At 46.6% G+C, this 25,475-nt stretch overlaps 1 protein-coding gene across 2 annotated transcripts; it reads left to right on the top strand.

Annotated features, from left to right (window-relative positions):
* The first annotated feature begins 85 nt into the window (after positions 1–85).
* Positions 86–24,193, top strand: ulk3 (unc-51 like kinase 3). Of its 2 annotated transcripts, XM_015343568.2 has the most exons (17): positions 86–147; positions 480–703; positions 1,538–1,678; positions 3,333–3,453; positions 3,615–3,710; positions 4,143–4,286; positions 5,211–5,293; positions 8,297–8,452; positions 9,354–9,459; positions 9,678–9,718; positions 10,548–10,650; positions 11,095–11,159; positions 11,760–11,838; positions 15,363–15,403; positions 17,204–17,251; positions 18,061–18,124; positions 22,374–24,193. In XM_015343568.2, the coding sequence occupies exons 2-17, from the start codon at positions 605–607 to the stop codon at positions 22,388–22,390; spliced, it is 1,404 nt and encodes a 467-aa protein (XP_015199054.1). In that variant the 5' UTR covers positions 86–147; positions 480–604; the 3' UTR covers positions 22,391–24,193. The 2 variants fall into 2 exon arrangements, with proteins under 2 accessions (XP_015199054.1, XP_069046795.1); XM_069190694.1 differs by lacking the exons at positions 15,363–15,403; positions 22,374–24,193 and having other exon boundaries at positions 18,061–18,083.
* Positions 24,194–25,475: the final 1,282 nt, after the last annotated feature.

Genomic DNA, 25,475 nt, shown 5'->3' on the forward strand with positions numbered 1-25,475 from the left:
AGTAAGCGGCGATGCAGGTACTGAGCCGATGCAGGATCTCACCGCCAGGGGGAAGCACCGATTTCGTCCGTAACTAAAATCGCGGTGACGTTGTACAGTGTACAGTATGGAAACAGAGCTAGAAATGCACATTGAGCAGGTGTGGAAGTAAGTCTGCAGAAAAAACATAAGTGATCGCCCTGAGCACACTGTTTTAGTCCCCCTAGTATACAGATTTAGACTAGTGCACGTATTGAGGTTTACGAGGCTCAAAACGGTTCGGAAACTATTGTTCTATACCTTTATTTAAAACCATCGGGTCACTTTACATAGCCGCTGGAAACACGTTACTTACTGGAAAATGTTAGGTTTAGATGCACTGCATACATCGCTGCTCTGCCCATAAAAGATCTGGCATTTTCAATCGCATTAAATTGCCATTTAACTCTAATTTTCTTTCGGATCTGTGACGACGCGCTATTGGTGCATGTAATTCCCAGAGCGCTTTCAACAAGGAAGTAGGTGCATGTCGAGTCAGCCCGGCTCCAGAGTGGGGAGGATGAGCAGCTCCGCGGCCCCAAGCCTGTCCGCCTCCTGAGCCGAGCTCCGCCGTCCCACTGCCGGCATGGCTGCGGGCTTCGCTCCCCCGAAACTGTCCGAGTTCATCCTGACCGAGAGGCTGGGCAGCGGGACCTACGCCGCTGTGTACAAGGCGTACAGGAAGGTGAGTTCTCCGCGGCTCTGCCGTGCACAGAGCTTCCGAGGAATACCGACATTGCGCTCGCAGTTTCCCCACTTTGATAAGACACTTTGGATTCTGATAGCAGTAATAACATTCATTTTGATTATTGCAAAATATGGCCGTCAGAAACCAGAGTTCCTGTTGAAAAGCTTCGATATGGACTCGGCAGTGTGAAAAATCACCATTCCTTCGCTTCAACCACCAGTATCGGTGTTGTGTTTGCAAATATAGGCGGCACATACACAGCTATACAGTGGCCTGTAGGACTGCAGATAACGTGAGTCTGTGTTTTTCATGAACGGGTGGTTTCGCATAAGCACACTGAACTTGGCTGGTGATTTTTGAAGCTGTGTTTTACAAATATATGTAAGTTGAACATTCACAGTGTAAAAATACAATTTGTAGGACTGCACTTTGTTTTTACTGTGATATTTCTTTCCAAGAACCAAGTGGTTCCAGTGAGTCCAGCCTTGTAAAACTTACATGTATGATCTCTGACTAATGGAGACAGATACACTTGTGTCACATACGCTGTTGGACCCAGGATTCAGTTCTGTATCTCCCAAGCCCTTCCCTGCTCCTGACACTGCCCCACCACCAGAGGGCAGGGATGCTGTTGAGAGTCCTGTCTCTGGAAAACTCTCCTACTCCTACTACTCTCCTGCTGCTACACGTGGAGACTGGGTACACTTCCTGATGTGCTCCAGGGTGCAGGAGCAGGTGAAAAGTAAGCTCAGGGGTGGGGCAGTCATGATGCAGGGGCATGGTGGGATCTGGACTTGAGGACAAGCTGGACTCACAGTGACTGTCTCGCAGAAGGACAGCAGGGAGGTGGTGGCTGTGAAAGTGGTGGGGAAGAAGAGTCTGAACAAGGCATCCACGGAGAACCTGCTGACGGAAATCGAGATCCTCAAGACTGTGCGGCACCCCCACATTGTCCAGCTCAAGGACTTCCAGGTACCCCATCTGCACCACTCGGAGCCACACACACAGCCCTTTTCTGAAGGTCTTGCAGACACTTTCCTGAGGGACAAAGCGTACTGCTCTGTTGAAGTAGTTCAGCTGGGTAGCTGTGTCAGCACCGCGTAGGCTGCAAAGGAACAAGTAATAGGTGTATTCAATGCTGAAAAGAGAAGAAAGAAACCACAACATTTCGGCTGTGGAGTAAGGTTACACCCGAAGAAGGCACAACAGCCTAAACGTTTTGTTTTCTTTCTTCTCTTTTCAGCATGGAATAAACCTATTACTTGTTCCTGTACTGCCCTGTTGTCTCCAGAGATGTAATGACCTGAGTTGTTGTGCGCTTTTTAAAAACATGTTGCGGATGATGCAGAAAGGAAACACTGTGTGTCTCCAGGGTGCTGTTCGCCACAAGCTGTGTGGCATCACTGACTAGGGCAGGACTCTGTACAGCGCTTGTGAGAGTCTGAGGGCTGCACTGAGGGGAGCAGTCTGGCTCCTGCTGCCAAGCTGTGAGACGTGTCTGCAAGGCCTTAAAGCAAAGATGTACTGTTAGAGTAGAGGAAGCCACCTGGCATATTTATCATGTGAGTTCCAGATGCCTGTTGGTCTGGAAGCCTTACAGTATCATGACAGTTTTTCTAAAGAGGCCAAAGTCTCTGAGCTTTCTAAAACTGTAATTCATGCTCACTGAGTGGGGGGAGTAGTGAAAGGCACTTTTCCACCTGTTAAACCTCATGTACCTGTAGCGATGTTTGTTCTAGTGCAATAAGGCCAGCTTGCCTTTACACAAACCTTTTCAGCTTGAGGTCCAGATTTATTATTGAAGTTCAAGCAGGTAGCTGCATCAGCATGCGTAGACTGTAAAGGAACAGGTAACGGTTTATTCCATGCGGAATGGGAAAGAAAAGAGATGTCGCAGCTGTGGGGCCTTCTTCAGGTATAAGGTAAACCAGCAGTTACTGAAGCATGGGAGGAGATACTTCGAACAGTTAAGGGGCGTTAGAGGTGAAATATGGAACTATAGGTTTGGAGAGATCTTTGATCCTCACAGTCCTGACGTGTTCCCTGAAACAGTTTCCCAGTCTCCTTCCTGTCTCACCAATGTAAATAGCTGGGCTTATTCTGCAAGAGATGCAGTCAGTTAGGTTGCTGGATATATACAATGTCATCTTGGTGATCTAATATTGTCCAGATTTATTATTGTCACTCCATTGCCAGTCAGGTGACCTATAAACACAAGTATGAAAGTAAGTAATTGCTTTATCTCGAGAGGAAGCCTTTAGCTTTGATGGGTACTGTACATTGTAAATGTTTTCCTGGGACAAGGCACACATGTCTAGGGGCTCCTGAGCTGTAGACAGGAGTTTCAGCAGACTGGACTGGGGTTCCACTGTGGCCACGGACAGAAAATGGATGTTGCTTCCTTAAACATTTATGACACCAAATTCAAGGAGGTTTTTGACTTCTGGACTTATTCTGAAGTAAACCAGTAGTTGCAAATAAAAGTATCATTTCAAATTTAACAGAACCCCTTGAAAGCCGAAGAAAGACAGGTGGTTGTGTGCTCTTTATGTTATTAGCCGCCGCTGTCCTCAGGGCGCTCTCCTGGTGGGGGGCGGTGGACTGATGATGCTTGTCTTGGCTGCAGTGGGACAGTGAGAATATCTACCTGATCATGGAGTGGTGCTCTGGGGGCGACCTGTCTCGCTTCATTCGCAGTCGCCACATGCTGCCGGAGAGGGTGGCCCGCCGCTTCCTGCAGCAGCTCGGTGAGTCCTGCCGCTTCCTGCTCCTGCTTGACCAACCCCCTGCTGGCCCTGTCCTGGGTTTGTAGGCTGTGTTCTTACGCTGTCGCCCAGTAAGTGTGTGGCTCAGCTGTTGGGAGTGTGGTCGACCGGAGCCCTGACTCTGCTGTGTTGCGCGTCTGCAGCCTGCGCCCTGCAGTTTCTCCATGAGCGGAACATCAGCCACCTGGACCTCAAGCCTCAGAACATCCTGCTGAGTGGCAGCGTCCTCAAGCTGGCAGGTACAGTCTGACCACAGCTTCCTGCTCACAGCCCCTGCAGGCCGGGGGTCCGAATTCAGCCCTGCTCTTACAGGACACCTGTGTGTGGCGTCGGAGGAAATTGTGGACAGAGCTGAGTTTGGTGAAGTACTCCTGATGTCGGGACAGCAGCACAGGATAGCAGGTGTTATAAAAGTGCTGTTCATTAGAAAGTCATGATGATTTTGCAGCTATTTTAAAGTGTTCCCTCTGAAACAAACTCAGATTGAATAGAAATGCACAAGAGAGAAGAGCTGCATTTTCTGATCTGGAAAAACCTGTTTACTCCCTTCAAAGCGCTCACGTTTGCATATTCCAGTGGGTGTCCTGATCAGTAGGCAGTAGTTTACACTGTATGGGCCCTTCAGGGCCTCGTGTGGAGCGCCCCCTCACCGCCCCTGTGTCCGTGTGCAGACTTCGGCTTCGCCCAGTACATGTCTCCCTGGGACGAGAAGCACGTGCTGCGCGGGTCCCCCCTCTACATGGCTCCGGAGATGGTGTGCAGGCGGCAGTACGACGCCCGAGTCGACCTCTGGTCTGTGGGGGTCATCCTGTACGGTGAGGGGGCTCTGGGGGGCTCCGGTCGCGCTGCGCCGCGCTGCACACGCTGTGGGTCCCCCGTTCTCCGGGGCTCCGCAGGGAGCGACTTCGTTTGCACCTTTGCCTGGCTGGGGAGGCCGGACAGAACTTCCCAGTACCTCTCGCTGTGCCAAGAGGAGCCCTGTGACGTCTGCAGTCTAGTTTCTGTGACGCTTACAGGAAATGTAATGCAGGCTGTACGAAAGGGCATCTGGACTGGGGGTATTTACTTTCTTTACGGAAGGCTTATGAGGTCATGTTCAAGATGCCACATCACTACATGGCCTGAAGTTTATGAATACATCTGAGTTAATCTGTTTATTTCTGTGGGCCATCCCCCTGCTGGTACCCCACAGCGCTGCCTTGTCGCAGGCGAATGTGTCTGGGTGCCTTCAGCCTTATTCTGGTCTTATTCTGGATTCCTGAAATCAGTCAGTTTCAAACCCTTTTAGTGCCTAAGGAAGGTTACTGATGAAAGGAGACAGTTTCACCCTTTCTGCTGATTCAGCTGCTAAAAGGTCATTCATCTAAGGCTCTTGTACAAGCCTCTGATCTGCTAGCAGTCAAAATCTCAGTATTTATTAGCTTTTAATTAGGTTGCATACATTCAATTGTACTGAACTTTGAGATTTATCTATGAAAAATGCACTTATCGATACAATTTATTAAGTACTTATTTAAATCTTTCTTTTTTGTTTTTCAATTGGCCTGCTACACCTCGATACTCTCTGTATCTTATTACATGCCAGCATGGTTCTGCAGCCCTGCGGTGTTCTGGGACATCGACTGCTTCTGCCACCTGCCTCAAGGCTCACCTGGCATGCGGCGATGTCCCATGGCACCGTGCGTTCTGCTGCGCCGCCTAAGACCCAGTCTGTGTCGTTGCCCCCTGTGTGTGTTCAGAGGCCCTGTTCGGCCGGCCCCCTTTCGCCTCGCGGTCCTACACTGAGCTGGAGGAGAAGATCCGCAGCGACTGGCCCATCGAGGTGAGACACACCTGCCACGGGAGCAGGAGCGAGAGTGTCCCTCTGTGTCGATGTGTTCGCGACGCTGCCCTCCGGCAAGCACAGTGCCCGCAGCGGGAAGCAGAGGCAATGACAAACATCTGATGTATCGCCAGTGGACCCTGTTTCGTCCTTCACAGTCCCACATCTGTTGAAAGCCAAGCCACACCCTCAGTGTCCTGACGCCAGCGCGCGTGGTGGAGGTGGTGGAGGTGTCCTTGAGGCTGCTGCCTGCCTGCCTGATGCAATTCCTTGCAGCCAGAGAAATGCTTTTTCACTCTCTGATAGCTGCTGGACAGGGCATTTCTCTAGCAGCCTCAAGGACACAGCTCAGAGTTAATAATAATCAGAATTCCAATAGTTTTCTCAAAGCACTTTACCTAGAGGGGACCCCAGTCACCCACCAGTGAGGTGCGGCCCCACTGCACAGATCAGGCAGAGAAGTGAGAAACTGATTCATCATTCAGATTAAGGAAGTTCAGGAATGACAGATTCTACAAGTCTAAGGTGAAATGTAGTCAGAACACCAAGGTTGGCACCCTTGTTTTTACAAACGGCTGTGTCTTCTTGAATGACAAAGCCATAGCCACAACCTCCCGGCCAACCTCGAGTAACCCAGCGAGTCCGCTCTGTCTGAACCAGTCTGTTGTGACAGCTGGACTGCAGCTCTGGAAATGGATGTTTACACACCATTCAGTGTTGCCAAAGATTTTGGAGCTAGAGATGAAGCGTGATCAAATATTTAAAGACCTTGTGTGTATTGGATTTGTGTTTTGGGGAAAAGAGTGGAAAGAGCCATAAGGAAGAGAGGAGGAGAGTTCTTCACCACTAGAGGGCAGCCTGCGCAAGCTTAGTCCAGTTTGTCAAAGCATCTCTTCCAAGTCTTTGTTCCTGCTAAACCACGCAAAGAATTATAGTGTTAGAGAGCAAATCTTATAGTGTTGCAACCCCATGCCATATGTTTTACCATAGAAAAACTATGATAAAGAAAATAATACAGAAAAGAATGTAAAGTTTCTTGAAGTGAATACATGAACACGTCATGTGCAGGTATTCTGTACTGATGTAATGATACTCACATTTCATATTATAATTTGACCACAGTCTTTTAAGTCTATTAAGTTTATTTAGTCCTCTTGAATACTTGATAATATGACTGTTGTCCCGTCTGCTCATGGGAAAAGTCTTTCTTTTCACAGAATCTTATTGTAAAAAAAAAATCGGATCTATTGTATGCCTGCTCGAAGGGCCTGAAAAAAAAACTTAACAGCTTTTCTTTTATTGTTTTTTAGCCAAGTCTGTGTCTGATTGAAACTAAAATCATAACTGTCCGGGTTTTTGTGGACATTGTGGTTAAAATGTGGGTTTAAAAACCTCCAAGAACTCCAAGAATTCCAAGAACTGTGGACATGAACTTGGCAACCAAAAGAAACTTCCCACTGTATCTTTGGTCTGAGAGGAGAAAAATGACCAGGGAGCCTTTTAGATCAAAACATGATTATCTCCCCCCCAGATTTGTGGTCCTCAGCACTGGATCTGGCCTTGACTTATTTCTCCTTTCCCTCAGCACTCAGTTCTCAATCCGGGGAGCAGTAAGCCCCTAACTAAGGCTCGAGTTACAAGAGCAGTTTTCTCCCCGGCTCGGCTGAGAGGGTGCAGGAGTGTGGCGCAGTGCCTGGCTCTTTCAGCTGGAGGTGCAGCTCTCCCTGGGACAGGCGCCTGCTCAGACTGTCTGGGAATTTGCTTCCCCTTGTAAAGACAGACAGGAAGAGAGCCAGACAGCCCAGGTGGGAGGATGAGGGGAGAATGGAGGAGGGTGGTGTTGAGATATTTTTGGGGGCGCCCCCGTTTCTCTGTGCCTGTGCATCAGCAGGTGCAGTGTCCAGCCCCTGGTCAGAGGAGTGGCCAGGCTGCCGGCTGAGACACCAGAGTTCACACGGCACAGGCACAGCTCCGGGAAAAACAGTTGTCGCAGTAAGAGCTGGAGACCGAGAGGGAGGCCCCCAGTTTGTGCCTTTGCTCCGTCTGTAATTACCAGTAGGTTTTCTTCACATTACTGTCTTGGTTGTGCTGAATATTGTCACTCGGATGTAGTTGTTTTAGTTATGAGGAATCATGTTTCACGTGAGATTTAAATTAACTTGTGCTGTTTTTTTTCTGGAAGGTTTTTCTTTCATACTTTTGTCTCGTGATGCAAAACCCCCTTTTGTTCAGGATTCAACAGTATGCTAGTAACAGAGTCACGCTAACAGTGATGTGATTGTAAATGAGTGTCCGGGCTGTCTGTGCAGGGCAACGCATCGTTCAGGTTGGTCACTGAGACAAAGATAGAAATGGTCCCGGGTTCAGCGGCCTCCAAACTGCTTCCCGCCTCACCAGCACATTTTATCCACATAGATCTCCTAGAGTCAAGGTCTCTATAAACTGCGGATAATGGGCACTGAGCTGCGATTAGAGCTCACATTACGGCTTCGAGATGCTTCCAAAGGGATTTTTGTGTGACTGCATGAAGCTCAGTAAGAGGAGAGTGAAGTGCCCTTGTACAGTGTATGTTTTCTAAAACAGCTGGTCTAGCAGGACGCCTGTTTTAGATCATGCTGAACTCCAGGGGGCTTTGGAAAGCTTGACTACACAACACCAGTATGTGTTCATAGGAAATTACAAGGATAATTGATGGAAAAAACGAATTCACATTGCTCGAAATTTTTTCACGTCTTAAGAATGGGAAATTAATAAAATTCTGGTTCTGAAAGCAACAAAAGCAAAAGTAAGTAGGAACGGCTGGGGAGTTTAAAGAAAGGCTGTTTCATCAGTAAAGAAGCGAGGAGCCCGCGCTGCCTGGTTCTCTGCAGGGCTGAGGCATTGATTTTGACAGGATGTGTGGATAATGGTGGGTGAGCTGCTGATTAAAGGGGAGGTGTTGGTGCAAGCGCTGCTGGGGAAACTGGGGTCCCCCTGGCCAGGCCTCTGTCTCCTGTGTTGCAGCTGCCGCCGGGGGCGCGCGTGTCCCGGGACTGCCGAGACCTGCTGCTCCGCCTGCTGGACAGAGACCCCGACAGCCGCCTCTCCTTCTCCGCGTTCTTCGCCCACCCCTTCGTCGACCTGGAGCACATGCCCAGCGCGGAGAGCCTGGGGAGAGCTGTGAGTCCCGGGGGCCCTGGGGCTCGGACCCGTCCTCCAGGCCGCTCCCTTGACCTTGAGGGGGTCTGCGCGGCTCCCCCGAGCAGGGGTGGCGATTTCAGGCTTGGCGAGTTTCCACCAATGAATAACCATTCAATTCCATTTTTAAAGAGGAGATAGAAAGCAATAGAACGAAGTGTGTAGTCGGTGCTTCAGTGCCCTGGAGAGGATCTCAGCTGTGTGGCTCAGAGGTCTCAGCCCGTTTTTGCTGTCCCATGGTAATGTTTATTGGAAGTGTTATTGTTCTGTAGCCAATGAGCCGCTTGAGATTTGTTTTGTAGTGGATCGTTGTACGAAAGGCAGATGTAAATGGTAGAACATGCTCGTGGCTCTAGGAGGTGTGACTGAACAGTACCACCCGCACCGACGCTGCAGGAGGGAGCAGAGGGCCGGATTCTGGGAGAAGCTGGACAGGTGTCTGCTGGGCTTGTGCAGCAGTGGACTGTGGTCTGGACCTGTGCAAAGCCATCCTCAGAATTTTCTCTAGGATTAGGAGGGTTAGAATGAAGTGGAGATGATTCACACGTAATCCTGAAAAGTTGATTAGCTACTAATTTAGGAAGGAAAAAAGTGATTTTGCAGGAAATGGAATGGAGAGATTTTTTTTCTAGCCTACATTTGTACATGGGTTTTATTTGTTGGTTTCAATCAACCTTGATAATTGGATTCCAGTTCTGATTTTCACTGGGTTGTGTCATTAGAGTGACCTGATAACTCTTGCGATGTTAAAAGTTCCCTTTCTATGCGTTTGTGTTTCACTGCAATGTGGAGCACCAGGGGCAGGGTGTTGCCTCGTGTCTCGGGGTGCATGTCTGCTTTGTGGGGCGAGTGTCCACTGTTTCTCTGTGTGTGTCTCACCCAGACAGAGCTGGTGGTCAAGGCTGTCCAGAAAGACCAGCGGGGGGATTGGTCAGCAGCGCTCTCCCTCTACTGTAGCGCACTGGAGCACTTCGTCCCGGCCATCCACTGTAAGGAGCCGCTACTGCCCTCTGAACCCGTTCCACCGCCTGCTCGCCCTTCAGCCTCTGGACAAGAAAATGTCCCAAATAGAGATTACTACTATTTCCTGCAGTAGTACTACTGTCTACTATAGTACCTGAGAAATGCCTGTAAATGCTTTAATCTTTCTGCAGTGTTTGTGTTTCCTCTTTGGCCCCAGACAACTTGTTCTTATTGTGTTTTGTAGATGAGACTGACATCCAGCGCAAAGAGGCGCTGAGACAGAAGGTGAGTCGCAGGGATCGGGGGGGAAGTGTCATGAGTTCCTCTGTCTGTGACATTCGGCTCTGAGGGACAAGCAGCAGCACAGCGCTGGCGGCACGCTCCCTCTGTGCCCTTGAGGCGCTGGCATCTGCCTGTGAGAGACTGGTGCTGTCACAGGAGAGTCGGGGTCAGATCGCCCCTTCCCAAGGATGGCCATGGGGCAGCTGTGGGAATGATGGGGTTCTGGGGTCCCAGGGAGATGTGGGGGTAAGGGGTGGTGGAGATTGACTCAACTCAAAAAAACGAATCCCAAAATCTCAATTTGCTTTTTTGTAAGTTTGACAGATATCTTGTTAATGTACTGACAGTAACATGGAAATTTATGCAAATATTTGACAAAGTCTTAACTGGGTTTTTGTCCTGCAGAATTAAATCTCTATGCGGAAAATGTGTTTAAAAGATTGATTTTGTTGGATGGCTCACCGTCAGAGGGTTAGGGTTAGGCTCTTCTATGAGTCATGTTCTAGGGACCAGTCTGATTCCCAGTCACGTACAGTTGCTGGTGTTGGCAAGAGACCCACAAGGAGAGTGTGGGCTTCGTCGTGTTGAGGGGAGTGGCTGGGGATCACCTGTGAATCCTGCCCTGAGCTGCTTGATGACAGAGGCCAATCAAAGTGGCTTAGTTTCCGCTGTCAGCTGCTGTGTAGTACTGTACTGGTGGGTCTTTCCAGTAACTGGTACCCTAGTGCCATGCAGTAGGGCAGGTGATGCTGAGCTTTCCCACAGTGTGTCCGTGTCCATGTCTGTAGCAGGACAGAGGCTGGTCAGTGACTGATGCTGAGCTTTCCTTCAGGTGAACCAGTATGTTTCCAGAGCTGAGGAGCTCAAAGCACTGGTGGCATCAGACAACAAAATCATCTTTGAAGAAGCCAAATCAGCCAGGGACATTTTGAAAGGTAAGAGATGCATTAAAGGTTACCGAGTTAGGAAATAATGTTTTAATGGACACAAGGGACAGTGTAATTTTGATGAAGGCTGAGTTTGCCCTCAGGATAATGCAGTACTATATTTAGGGGAAGTTAGCTCAGATTTTTGTTTTCAAACACTACTCCTTTGATCCATAATTTTTTTAACTGTCTTAAGAGATCCATCCTTGTTTACAGATGTAATTTGTCACCTCTTGATAATGAGGTGTTTTTGCAGTACAAAAATTAAAATCTTTCGGGTTGTTTTAGCAGTAAATGCTGCAGTGCAGAAACCCATCACAAATTCTAGTTTGACAAACAGGTTTGCGAAGAGAGACAGGAGGGCAGTTTGTCTGGTGTTTTAGGGTGCAGTAATGTAATGGCAATGTCTCCAGCACTGCTTTGAGACCTAACATGACCCGTGTCCTTCCCCAGAAATGTCTCGCAGTCTTCCCCGGCTCCTCTCCGCACTGGAAGTGGCATCTGCGGCTATAGCCCAGGTAATGCAGGACTGCCATCTGTTCGTCCTCTCCGGAATTCCTGGTGTTTGGAATGGTGATCAGGATTTCCGCTGTATAGTACCCCCTATTGACCTCACAGTTCAGCAGGGAAAGAAGGTTCCTCTTAAAAACCTGATCCCTCTGGCTCCCCGAGTGGCTCTGCTGGGAAAGGTGCTCACTGCATATGTAGCTAGAGGCTGTGGTCCACACATCCCAGGTTCAAGACTGGATGTTTGCTCAGCTGGGTGAGGCCTGGAGTTAACAGGCCAGGGCTTTCCTGGACACAGCTGTCTTTCCATCAGTGCTGAGCTGTTGGACAGATGCACGGAGCTCACTGTCTGCAGATGAAGAGGGCATTCTCCCCCGTGTCACATAAATGCAGAATTCTTTTTTTTAAGCAAAAAAATTTAAAACGAAATTTAAATCATGTTGGCATCACAGATTCTGTGTTGCACAATGAAAAAAATTTCACCCACTGGTTTAAACTGATTTCTGTTCTCGGCAGCAGCTCAGATTGACGACACTGCGCAAGTTGCTGTGTTTAGGGATAAACCAGATGTGGGTGTGAGAGAATCTGTGCAGTAACTCTCTGTCCTGCAGGAGGAGGAAGGCCAGGAGAGCCAGGAGACACTGGACCTGTACCAGCAGAGTCTAGGCGAGCTGCTGCTGGTGCTGGCAGGTGAGGGTGGACACCCAGAGCTGATGGGAAAGAATTGGCTATAACACACGTTTAACAGCAGCTAAGTAGGGCAGTGCTGTGGTTCAGGGGTCAGAGTTTTGGTCTTGTAACTGGAAGGTTGTGAGTTCGAATCCCAGTTGAGACACTGCCGTTGTACACTTGAGAAAGGTACTTCACCCGAAAGTCTCAAATAACATACCCAGCTGAATAAATGTCTGCAGATGTATTTTGCTTTGGTTGAAAATGACTGTAACTGCGTTTCCTTCTGAAAGGTAGTGTGTGGTCTGCACACAGTTCTAGGTCTCTCCTCCATCACATACCTAATTTATCCTCTGATTTCTTGCTGTTTTCATGTTAATGCTATTTTGAAAATTGGCTGAATGTAATCACCTGACAGAAATATTTCAAACGGCTGCATGTGCTGTTTGCAAATCACATTCAGAACAAATTAAATTGTAATGATTGATAAGAAGGATCCTTAACCCAGGAGGTGTTAATTACCTTTATGGGTCATTTAAAACATATGGGTTGTGGTTTAAAAGAGAGGAATGCTGAGAACTGGAGCCACTAATTGTGTTATTACAATGGGATGTGACAAATCTCGCAGAGTGTCTTTGATACAGTGTATATTATGCCGCTTGCCAATGTTTCTGTGTTATGATCCATATTTTGTTCGACACGCATTGAAATGTAAGAATTTAAATATTAGACAAAAATCATCTTCTCATACACCAGAGATGGGCTCACAGTAGCTCCTTCTCTCCTTACATATAAGCTAAGTGTCCTGTAGCTTGGAACTATTGGGGACAGTGGGGTAAAATAATTAAATCTTTGGACAGCTCACTACACTCCTCCGCTGTTTTCTTCAGCCTTCTCCTGTCTGTACGTACCTGCTCTCCTTAGTTGTTTGTACATTCAAGGATTCTCTTTTCAAAATGCTAAGACCTTTCTTGTACTCTTGAACTGGAACCTGTCATCTTAAATAAGGAGAGCATAAGACAATTTGAACACATCAATGCAGTTTTAATAATAAAATAGCGAAACAAATGGAAGAGTTTCAATGCCCGTCTTGGTGCATGAGGCTATAAGAACTGCACACTTTGCTGTTGGCTCACGTTCTGAACCCTTCCAGGACTGCAGAAATTGCCCTGAATCTGTTGCACTCAAACATTGGTTCAAATTTTATTTGCAGAAGAACAGAAATTAGTCTTTATTTCATTAAGAATCATAAACTGAGGCTATTTATCGAGCTGTATATAAAAGCTGCTTGCAGTTTTGCTATCTTAATTAAGTCTTTCTGGTGTATTTTTATTTTAATTAGACATCTTAACTTGTGAAAAGTCCTGCATTTTTCTTTCTATGTGATCATGTGTTAATTTACATTTGCAATTTTGAAAATACACCTGTGATATTATAAAGTCTTTAATAAAGCCACACATTTCTGCCCTTTTATATAGTTTTATAAGATTTTCAATGAAAGCATATTAATTTCAGGTGCACAGCTTATGACCACAACAGAAGCAATAGGATGTTGAGATCTCTTTCCTTGCTGCTGTGGGTGGTGCAGTATAAGTTAATCGTGCCACACTGCTGTGTCTCTGAGCACTGCGGTTTCTTTTTGCCTCCTCTGAAGGACTTTTACATCTGTTCTGTGTTCTTATAACCTAGAATTAAATCAGAAGTAACAGCAGAAATGCAAATAATGAATACAAATGTTGTGGCATGATATCAATTAATAAATATTATTAATTTCTAAATTTAAAATTATCAGTCTACAGCAAAGTACTACCACAAATCTGTAAAAATGAGTCTTCCTTAAGAAGATATACCATTTGGTCTTGTATTGATCAGAAAAAGACCATAGATTATTACATTATTAAAGAATGGAAAAAATAATGATTTTGCAGCAGAATACCAAAAAAAGTAAAAAGATGGTAAAAAACTGAAAAATCAGGTTTGTGTTGATCTTGAGAAGTTGTAAATATCCAGGGTTTTCTCATTTCGTTTTCTAGTAATGCACTCATTAAAGGCCTGACTTCAGCTTTTCTGCTAACCCTGTCTGAGCAGATCTCTGTTTTTCTTTGGCTGTGGGTTAGCGTTTATTAACTCAGCCGCTCGATTACCTCATCTGGTGACAGACACCCCTCACAGGACAGGCCAGATGTGGGGTTTCTTAGCTCAGTGTGCAGAATGCCAGTGCATGTGTGTGGTATATGAGTAGTGCCATCTGTTTTAAATTGAGCTAGCGCAGTTCATTTGTCAGTATTATTACACGTTGGAAACAAATAAAAACTTCTTTATTCTAATAGAGAAGTGCTTAAGTAAAGCCCCCCTTTCCAGCAGGATCGAGGCAGATCTCTAACATTGAATGTTAGCCAGACTAAGGCGGTTTCTCCTCGGTGACCCTCTGTGGCTTGATTTGTGTGGTTCTGTCCTGTGCCACTCTCCTGTTTCTGTTTTTCACTGTCTGGCACACTTGACTTTTGTTCCCTGTTTTACAGAAACATTAGTGTGTTGTGATAAAACATTTCGGTGTACAAAGCAAAACGCCTACACCTTTTCAGATGCAGGAAGAATGAATGTTCCTGGCAGTAGTACTGATTTTCACCCATCCTCAAGAGGTGTGTTTTTCAAACCTATAAGGATGCAGAAGTGAAACAATGATCACTGGACATCACAGTGTGCTTCTCAAGTTGTAGTCCTGCTGCACGCGTGGTGACCAGCAGCTGGGGTTTAGGAGTGTGGATCTCAATTCAATTAAATTCAGTTTATTTTTATATAGCGCCTTTCACAACAGGGTTGCCCCAAGGTGCTTCGGGATCTGTCCCGAAGGAGTCTACGCTGTCCTCCTGAGGCACTGATTCTACCTTATGACATAGCTATCAGATCAGCATCAGTCCCTCTTTGATCTCAAGCCTGTGGTTGAATGGTATGAAGGACAAATCCTCTCTAAGATGACCAGGCCTGGCTTTCCTCTGCTGTCTGCGCAGGTTGTGCAGCCTGTCTGCGCAGGTTGTGCAGCCTGTCTGCGCAGGTTGTGCAGCCTGTCTGCGCAGGGTAGTCTACATGGCTTTGCTGTTGTAAGAATGTACAAATGCGCAGCATTCATGCAGCTGCTTTATGGCTATTGGATCAGCTGGGACTGCACTGTAGCACAAGAGCTGTACTCAAGGGACAAAATACAAGGAGTCCCCACATACATCGCCTCTCTCGCTGGTGGGCAGTGTGTAGTTGGATTGGGAGCCCGAGACCGGCTTCGCCTTCCATTGCCTTCCCCGGCCAGTAACTGGTGGAATGTGCTGTTCAATCCCTGACAGAAGGCAATCCTACTGAAAGAAAGGCATGGAATTGTACTGCAGGTATTTCCAGACCCTACTGGCGTGCATCCCATACGCTGCTCAAGGCCCAGCATGCTGTTTGTGGGCTGCTAGCGGTGCAGCCAATGAGTGTGTATTTAATACAGAAAGCACATGGATCGTGTGCGCCTGTGGTGTGACTGGTCTCTCTCTCTCTGTGCTCTGCAGCGGAGCCTCAGGGCCGGAGGAGGGAGCTGCTGCATGGGGAGGTGAGGGCGTCTCTGTGGCCGGGCTGCTGGCAGGAGGGGCGCATGTTGAGCAGCAGCAGACGTCGTACTTCTGCGCCCCACGGGGACACCCGCAGGAAGCAGCCCCTCGTGCTGGAGAACGGTGGAACTGAACACACAGACGTAGCTTCGGCCAATATTAACGGACTAGTACAATTCGCACCATACCTGCTGGATAGTTAGGATGTAGAGGCTGGCCCGCGGTTTGAGCTGGGGTTGAGCTTGTGTGAAGAACAAGAAGGCAGTGGTGTCCAGGGCTTCTTCAGGGTCCTTCTGGCCAGAGCTGATCCTCTCTGCATGTCCCAGGTCTTTAATCCGAGCAGACAGCAGTTCTGTCTGGGCCGTGCCATGTTCATAACCGTCTCACCCATTTACTCAAGCTGTTCAGACACAGCGGGCCTTGGTGAAGGAATAGTGTTAAGTACCTGATTAGAAGAAAGACACACATGGACCTCTCGAGTTCGATCCTTAGAATGACTTCTTTTTGTGATTTGAAAAAAATCGGAATAATCTTAAAATAATGATGTTATTTTCATGAGGCATAAATTTGATTATCTCATGTAATTTGGCATGTGAAAGAAAAGTTATTGTGTAGACTTTCCATAGACAGACTTCAATAACAAAAAGGGAAGATTAAAGACGCTGAGACTGTGGTGCCCTCATTTGAAGTTTTATTGGTGTTTAAATAAATTCAGATGCCGCTATAATAATCTAATGCTTAGCTCAGAAGTGTGGAAAATCAAAAACATGTGTTGACAAAAAACAGCTTCAATAACCTCAGTGTTGTTCCATGCAACTAAATTTAATTTACATGCAGCCTTGTAGATCAGAGTCGAGAATCTTAAAAAGACTCTGAGTTGAAGGAGGTCAGAATCATCTCTGATGTTGTTGGTTATTGAAGCATGCTCTGCACGTACAGTCAACTTGCATTGAAAGCTGGCTTAATTGTAGTTTTTTTCAGTAAACCCCCTTTTATTTTGTAAGATACAATATAATTTAGAATCAGCTGCAAACAAAGACTGCGAGCAAATCGATAACTTCATTTTTAAACTGTTCTGTTTATCAGAATAGATAAATAATCAGTCTTCATAAATGGTTCATTTTAAAATAGCAGGTGTTAACGATTTGAGATAATGCATGTACTGGCATCTTTTTCTGAGTTCTAGCACTAAAATAAAATAGCAACAGGTAAAAACAAAATTATTTAAGCTTGTTTTAGAGCTTTAAGGATCCCTTAAGGTCATCCGTAAGAGACTCTATTGCTTTCTTCTGGCAGTGCAGTGTGCGTTACGTGAGTATCTGTGTTACGTATGTCTTTATTTGCAATGAGGGACATCTGACACAGATGTGAGCTGACCTGACAGCTCTGCGTATCCTCTGTCTGAAAGACTCCAGGCACATGATGGAGAGGAGTACAGGCCACTGTGTTGTATCCAGGTCTGTGGGCAGGCACTATGTTCTGCATAGATGGAAGCAATTGGAGGAAAAGATCTTGAGGTATTTAAGGAAACGGGCAGAAAGGGCACTTTCTCAGGGATCTCTCACCTTGTTGGAATGAATTGAGCTTTACACAGAAATGCAAAATTCTTGATATTAAGGGTTCGTGATGAAATGTGCGGGAGCTGTGAATTTCATTTTGAAAGACTGGCTGCCTAGCGAAAGTGTTGCATTGCGGTTTTCCTCTGTGGGTTTGACAGTACTGATAATGAATTGAAAGTGTTTAAGTATCAGTAATGAATAAAACCAGGATTCATTGATGAATGGATGTGTTTGCCTTTCTAGATTAAAAGCCTGATGAGCAGAGCGGAATACCTCAAAGAGCAGTTGAAGGTACAGTAAATCTCCCACCTCTGATGCAGCGAGATCTTGTCTGAAGGTGCTCAGCGTGTGCCTTGTCATCACTGACGCAGGGTAGAAAAACTTGCTAAAGCTGCACTGAAAAGGCTAGGAAATCTTTTCTTCTAGAATTTTTTTTTAGCTGGACGAAATAATATTTTAAGGTTTTCTGAACATTGCAGCACAGTGCTCCTTTAAGACAAGTGATGCCAATGTAAAAACAGAGCCTTTTTTATTCTTACTCAAAGTAACTTAACAAATATTCTAAAACCGTCACTATTGCATCAGAGCCAGAAGTCACCCAGTTGTTGCTGATCTGTTTGTTCCGAGTCTGTGTGTTTGAGTTAGGAGGCCACTAGATGAGTTGGTGTTTTGCCACTAGATGAAAGCATGAGGCATCACAGAGTTCCTCCTGTAACAGACTCGGGTCTGCTCTCCTCTCTGAACCTCAGCCCAGACAAGGCTTTTTGCCCTGAGCTGCTGCCAGACAACTGTGGGGCCCTGGGCTGATGAGAGGGCTGGAGCTGAGAAAAAAGGCCTGGGGCTGAGAGGAGAGGGCCTGGGGCTGGGGCTGAGAGGAGAGGGCCTGGGGCTGGGGCTGGGAGGAGATGGCCTGGGGCTGGGGCTGGGAGGAGAGGGCCTGGGGCTGGGGCTGGGAGGAGAGGGCCTGGGGCTGGGGCTGGGAGGAGAGGGCCTGGGGCTGAGAGGAGAGAGCCTGTGGCAGAGAGGAGAGGGCCTGGGGCTGGGGTGGGGTGGGGTTAAGCCTGGGCAATGTGGTTACTGTGTCCTTATGCGTTTCTCAGATGAGGGAGACACAGACAGAAGCTTCGATGGACAGGGAGGCTCTCTCTGAGTCCGTGAAGAGCTGTGAGTATTTGGACCTCTGCAAGATTGGGGATGAATCAGTGTGGAATATGATTCAGAACAAAGTGGTTCCAAACCGGAGGCCCATCATGCTGGTTTTATTGCAGCCTATCCCAGTATATTAGTCTGCTCTCTCAGCACAGTCCCTGAGCTTCACGCATGTACAGTACAAGTCATCAGCAGGCTCCGGGTGTAAACAGGCTCGAAGAAGCGCCTCCTGTTGCCAGTGCGAGCTGATGATGGAGGGGGTGTGTAAAATCTGGTCAGAACAGTCCTGGCATGTGGCTTCCTGCAGTTACTCCTCCAGACTGTTTGTCCTTTTTTAAGGATGTTTTATTAATGATAGTACTGTAGGTTATTTAGCTTTTATTACAATTTTCTAGATCTTGAAATCAACAAATTCTTTATGTGAACGTCACCTGTTGCGCTATTTACACTGCAGAGTTGTTTCCGCTGAGAGAACATTTTTAATAATCAACTGGCGCTCTCATAGCTGGTATCATGAGGGAGATCTGAATTTACCTACACCTACAGATGTTTCACCCCAAATAAACAAAAACAAAAAAATAAAATATATTTAATGTACAAAAAATGTAATTTGTGCTCCTGAAGACTGCAAGTATTGACCTTTCTCTTGGACTAAGAACTTCTAAGTCAAAATTTCTTTTGAGATCAGATAGCAGTGTTTTGTCAGGTATATGGTACCTTGTCTTCATTGGGTAGCTCTAATCCTCGAGTTTCATTATTTCATTCAGCTTCAGAGCTTTAGGGCTTAATTAAGTTATGACAAGACTCTAGAGCAGCTGATTTCCTGGTGTCAATCAGGTGCTGATTGAGAGGACGTAAAAGCTGCCAGTGCAGGAGTAGAGCTACAACTCTCTGGCTGTGGTCATTACTATAGAAAACCAGTGAGATCTGTTGTCACCTAGTGTTTATAATACCATTCATGAGCGTCACTGGCTGGTATAAATGATCTAAGTGAGAAATTCTACCAGTTCTGTGATGCCTGTATTACGAGAGATTGACAGCTAGTTTAATGCCATTACATTAATACATACAGCCAGATTCAGACTCGGGTTCAGTAGAGCCCTATGTTATTTGCACCAAAGGTATGATCATTAATTCGGCTTAGAGTCCCTGAGCTTTAAAAATGAGGCCTTCTAGCCCCGCTCTGGTCAGAAGATCAGAGCCTTCCCCAGCTGTGTAGCCATCCAATAAATTTCACCTTGTGAAAGTGAATCTGGCTCTTACCCTGCAGGCACCCCCTGCTGTTTCAGAACTGAGTGAAAACGTCCCTCCCTCTCATTCTCCAGTTCCTGAGCTCATTCTAGCTGCAGGCCAGCTCTTCCTGGCACCTGGGCTGGGGTCGGGGGGGCCGGCCTCTGTGGGCTGGAGGGATGGGGGCGGGTGGGGGTGAGGGGTGCCTTTGAACACTGAACCAGAAAGCAGCCCCTGCTGTCTGTGCTCAGCCAAGCTGAGAGGCGGGACAATGGGGAGGTCCATTATGTTATCTTGAACTCGGGGAACATGAGGCCGGAGCCTCGGAGACAGTATTTAGAGTGTGGAGGGGAGGGAGCCCTGTCACATGAAATAGTGTCCTCTATGAAGCCGTGTCTGTAGCCCTTGCCCTGTGAAGAATGTACAGAATAAAGGCAGGTACTTGCATCTGCTGTGCTGTAAAGTAGAAAATTGCATTTTTAGAGGGCTAAATTTAAATTCTAAGCATGTGAACAAAGGGTAAAGAACTCCCAATATCCAAAAAAAGAACAGCTCTGGATCAGCTCCTGGGATTTCAAGCAGTGCAGTGCTGCTGGTTGTTTTCTTTAACAGAGTTGCGAAACAAAATCAAAATATCGCGTTCAATGGATTGTTTGCTAAATTTCCAGACTTTCACTCCTTTTTCCATCTTCTGTTGAGAAATGGCGGTGTCCTGTATCAGTGTGCAGGCTGGAGGGCAGCAGGGCTGGTTTCAGTGTAGACGCTGAGCCAGTTTCCCAGGGCGGGTCATGTGGATGGACCTGCGGTTCGGGCTCCCGGTCCTGCTCTCGCCCTCATACGCGAGAGGTCAGACAGGCTGGGGCAGAGGGGCGCTTGGCAGGGCTGTGGGCTGGCGGCCCCTCCCCCCTCCCCCCTCTTCCCGTCTCTCTCCCCAGGGACGTTGGAGGCCCAGCCTCACCTTCGCTCTCTTCTTTTCATCGTCGCTGCAAAGGGCACAGCCAACATCTGAAAACTAGGTTTTCAGTTTTATCTGTAGGATGTGTATGATTGCTACATTCAGATTAAGGTCGTATCAGTGTTACTTATGCTGTGTTTTATTTGTCAGAGTTAGAAAAGGCTGCATTTGACAGCTTTTTTATCGAGTGATGGCATTTGTTCTGCATTCATTTCTTTGTATATGAAATGCAGTTTCAGTTTTTCCTCTGTGCAAACAGCTTTCTGGCCATTATATCCACTCTGCCGGTAGTGCTCAGCCTGCGTGTTCTTCTGTTTTCTGTTTGGACCACTGAAGAGACTTAAATTGATCATTCGATTGATAGAAGCAGTAGAGGATAATGTTCAGGCTGAACCAAAAATACTGTGGCCCACATGAGCAGAACTGCACCAGTTGGCACATGGTCGTACTTGCAGGTGTGGTGATTCTGAATTATACTTGAACCATAATATGGGAATTGAAAGAGCGATGGAACCTGTAACAGTACCACGCTGGAGTAAAAACTGTGGAATTAGCTAGAACTCCAGCAGTAGCTCTGGCAGTTTCACCCTAGTGCAGCCTGAGCTGTTGGATTTTTGCTTTTGGTTTTCTGTTCTCATTTTGAAAGCTAATCTTCACACCCCCTGCAGATCTGGGGGATTGCTTTACAGCACTGTGGACAGTCTGCAGAAAACAGTACCTGTAAACCGAAAGCAATAATCCCAGCACTCTTCAGCTGCAAATAGAGCTCAATGTGAGCCTACTTCTCCAACAGCACATGGTTTTGCTTGGCTTATGCCCCCCCATGTGCCTCAGGGCTGACCTCTGTAGCAGAGGGTAGCCCTGGTCTGTGATGCAGGGAGCACGTTTCAGGACCCTCTCCGGCCCACAAACACAACACTAGACCCAGCCAAAACAGCAGCTGAACAATGTTTATACAGAGCCCAGCTGACAGTCTTCTAATGATCCCCGCTTCCTTGAAACAGCACGCACCAGGGATTTCTGGCACGGCTCAGCTGGGCCGCCAGGCTGGACGTCTCTCCTGGCTGAGGAGCTCTCCTCTCACGGGCTACATAGGAGTGGAGTTTCTTCTTCAGTTGAAAACCTTCTGTCATTTCTCTCTAGCCCGGTTCTCTCTCAGTCCAGAGCACTCAGTTTAAATTTCCTCTGCTCCGTTGTACACATCCAAGAGTGTTCCCTGCTCCAGTCTGGGAATGCTGGAAACTTCCTCTGTGATACCAGCTGCTGTCCTATGAAATTTATCAGCCTGATTTGGTATTGGAAGTGTATATATACATAAAAAGTCTAGTGTAAGACTAAGATTATATATGCACATACTGTATATATATATAATCTTCATTTCATATAACTGCTTAAATGATGTATATATTGATTTTACATAAATCGTCTCGACCCCCAACACAAACTATGCAAATGCAGAACTGAGGTCTAAAGGTCTTAATCAAATATTTCAAACTTAATCTTGAATCAATTGCAGAAAACTTGAACAAAAGTGTGAGCAGAGAATTTTCAGTGTGAGATGTTGTGTTTTGTCTGAAGGAAAGCAGAGTGGGTACCAGTGTGACACGCCGCTCTGTCCAGCCTGCGGACAGAAGCTGCTCCTGCGCAGCTACAGCCAGCTGGTCAGGGCTGGACACAGTGCTCAAACACCCAACACTTAGTCTTCACTTATCCCAGGGGATCAACAGCTCTCAAACAATCAACAAACGTGTCTGCTGACCATTTACGTTTTATTCAGACTGTATTTGATTTGTATTTTATTTTTATTTAACACTAGGGATTATATTGAAGATTGTTTCAGAAAGCGTAATAATTAGAGTTAATTTAAAAATCAGTGCAAGAAAGTTTTGGATTTGTATTCTGGGAGGATGCACTGCGAAGAAGAATAATTAACTCTGAATAATGCCTGTCTAGGGCCAGAGCTGTGATACGATCATACTTCATGCTGTCTTATTTTCACTGGTCGATTGATGAGGGTAACAAAAACAGACAAGTGTTGCGTGCAGGTTTTTGCGTTGAAATTGCGGTTTTCTCTCCTAGCCTGCTGTTTGCAGTGACCCTGGCCAGTGACACGAGCTGTGTGTGAGGGCGGGCTGGAGTCCGGGCCGGCCCAGTCACTGACGCCTGGACAGAGCGTCGTCCTCCTCCTCTGGCCCCCCCTGAGCGCCGCCGGCTCCGCGGCCAGGACGGGCACAGATCCTGTGGCACCAGCCTGATCGCTCGGGGACAGGCTGCTTCTCAGCTCTGGAAACGTGTGCTCACTGCGTGCTTTGCTGAATTCAGTGCTCTGTGCTGTCGGGAAACACTGTGATGGCTTCAAGTCTCTCTGCCCTCTTCGGGCCCTGGGAGAAAATTGACTTTATAACAAATCCAGACCAGTAGAGTCTTCCTTCACATAGCAGAACAACTTTTTACGTTTCAAGTTCACTACCAACAGCTGCATCAACAGTCGTGTTATAGTTTACTGGAGCTCAGGTAGTTAACAACAGCTTGGTTTGTAACTGTAAAGAAACTGCATGGTTAGCTTGCACATACGTGCAACATTATTGTTATTAAGCATTAGTTGATCAATGAGCACACTTTCATATTAAGGAATGGAGAGAGAATCGCCTCAGAAAATATTTTGAAATAAGTTCTTAATAATTATTTGTTTTTAAATTGCACCATGAGACCTACTCTGCACCATTCGTTTCCTGGGTTGTGCTCAGTGACAGTCCTTCTGCAGGCTGCGGCTCGCTCTGCAGTAGCTCCAGCAGCTCCGTGTCATGTAGGACTCAGATGTGTCTGGGGAGCAGGGTCTCCCAGGACAGGCTTGGTGTTCCTGCAGCCTTCCACTCCCAGAACCAGAGCTTGCTGGTGTTCACACTCGCTGTGGAGGCATGCCCTTGAGTGAGTTGATTTATCAGCCTGCGAGTACACAATTTGTGGAGTTTTTTTGCACTTATTGATAATTTGTGTATTCTTTGCTTTTTCAATGAAAGTGAATGATGTGTTAAATTTCAGATTTTTAAAGATTTCCTTGTTTGTTTCTCTCTGTTTTAGTCCTTTGTTTTCACAAACACCTGTTTTGCTCTCGGTCCGTGTCATTTTTTCCCCTTGGTCGAGTGCAAGTTGAGTAGGAGTGCAGAGTGGGCTGCTGTTGCACCTGTGAAGAATTCTAGTGCACAAACAGGCTCTGTGAACAGGGGGCTCAGTGCCTCAGTCCCTCAGTCTCAGCTCTTGCAGCGGATTGCAGATGTGGAGCCCTGAAAGTGTGATCCATAGCACGTCTCTTGCAACCAGGAGCAACACACCTACCGTTGTGAGAAAGGTGGTTTTAGGGTGTTTCGTCCTGCAGCATGGCTGGTTCATCCAATGGAATGACACATTTTTTACAAACTCCTGGGGACTGGGCACAGAATGAGCAAAAAGGACCGATACTGAAGCTTTATTCTTCTCATCATGCCAACAGCAGCATACAATCCCAACATTGCTGGCACAGTAGATTCAGAGAGATGCTGTACATCACAGCCATTCAGTCACAAGACTAAGTGATTATGGCCAGCACTCTCGATCTCTGGACTGTACAGTCCAGCAGTGCCTCGCTGTGGTCTGTGTGTAATACGAGTGCTCCTGACGGCCAGTCTGTGCAAATGCTGAATTAAGATACTTGGGACTTTTATTTACCAATACTTGAAATGTATCCCCAGAAACTGGAAAGGGTCTTTGTTCCAGACATCTATATCATAATTACTGCTGTTATTGTAGCTTTTGTTTTTAAAAAAAATGTTGCTCTGATTCAATATATATTTGATTGCCAGTTTATATATTTATTTGATTGCCAGTATAATGGAAAATAAATGTCTTTTTTTCTTGTTTAATCTGTTGGATTCCTCTTTTTCTTTGACAGGTCCATTTTATTTCATTTTCCAAAGAATTGTACATTTATTTCATACCGATGAAACAGTAATTTTGTGTTTTAAACATCTGAGGGAAGGGATCCTTGTCCTTTAGCAACCAGTGCTCATTTAATTTAGGCTCCATCCCTCTGTACAGATAACTGGATACCAGCTGGTCTCCCAGAATTGTTTCCAAGGTTTTGAATTTGGTTCTTGTAGAAGGTGTGCTGTTTATGTCAAATGTCATTTGACCCAGAATGGACAAAAACAGTCGGGTCTTTACCTGCTTTTACTAGGGGCCACCTCAGTTTGTGACTCGCCGTCCCAGCTAATAACTGGCCAGCAGTTGTTTTTTCTCTGATTTTGGTGGCTCTGGCACTGATTACAGTTCCTCTGACTGGTGTCTGGACCCAAAGATCAGCTGCCTTCAGCTCCCACTTCCGGGCTGAGCCACCAGAAGCTGGAGCCGAGCAGACCTGTTGAGCGAGGTGGACTGCACAGGCAGCAATATTTTACTTCCTCGGAGAACCTGACACCAGGCCCTCTGTCCTCTTCCCTGTATCCGTGCTCTGACGTCAGGAGTGAGTATCTCCTTGGCAATGGCATTATGCTTTCATTATGCCTACAGTTCTTGTGGATCCATCTCAGGTGCATTCATGTTACCAAGGTGGTTGGTTTTACAGATAATGTCTGGGTCTGGTTATTGACATTCATCCAGCATGCTCTCCTGAACAAGCCACAGATCACCAGTTTGAACACCAGTTGCACAACATCTATTAGACATGGAATCCCACCCTGGAGAATCAACCCTCCTCAGAGCTAGAAGGCTGCCAGCTGTTTGTGGTCTGAAGTTCTAAAGCAGGCTGCCTGTTCTTGATCTAAATCTCTACCCAAAGCTCCACGACGAATACAACGTAAGTTTAACTCCCAAAACAAACTAGATTCCTTAACTGATAATTCCAGGTCACTTAACAGGCTGCATGTCTTCCTCCAGGAAGGCAAGCATTCAAAACTGTCAACTAAAGCCCCTTCAATGGTATCTTAAACATTTCTGGGAATTAAAAAAGCAGCAGCAGTGGTTGGTTTTCTACAGATAAAATATTAAGAAAATCTTCTCTAAATGTTTAAGAACTGTTTTCATCATTTACAACAAATGAATTAGGCTGAATTTCTTTGGTATATGTTTTCTAGAGGTCTTGGTTGTTCAGCACGTGGCACACAAGAGTATCCCTGCAATCATCCTGTCACGCCAGCAGAGGCCACG

The sequence above is a fragment of the Lepisosteus oculatus genome, chromosome 5 (assembly GCF_040954835.1).
Source record: "Lepisosteus oculatus isolate fLepOcu1 chromosome 5, fLepOcu1.hap2, whole genome shotgun sequence".
In the NCBI taxonomy this organism is placed as follows: Eukaryota; Metazoa; Chordata; class Actinopteri; order Semionotiformes; family Lepisosteidae; genus Lepisosteus; species Lepisosteus oculatus.

Coding starts and splice junctions, on each gene's coding strand:
- ulk3 (XM_015343568.2), top strand. CDS start 605: ATGGCTGCGGGCTTCGCTCCCCCGAAACTGTCCGAGTTCATCCTGACC. Junction 704..1,537: donor TGTACAAGGCGTACAGGAAG/GTGAGTTCTCCG, acceptor ACTGTCTCGCAG/AAGGACAGCAGGGAGGTGGT. Junction 11,839..15,362: donor GCTGCTGCTGGTGCTGGCAG/GTGAGGGTGGAC, acceptor TGTGCTCTGCAG/CGGAGCCTCAGGGCCGGAGG.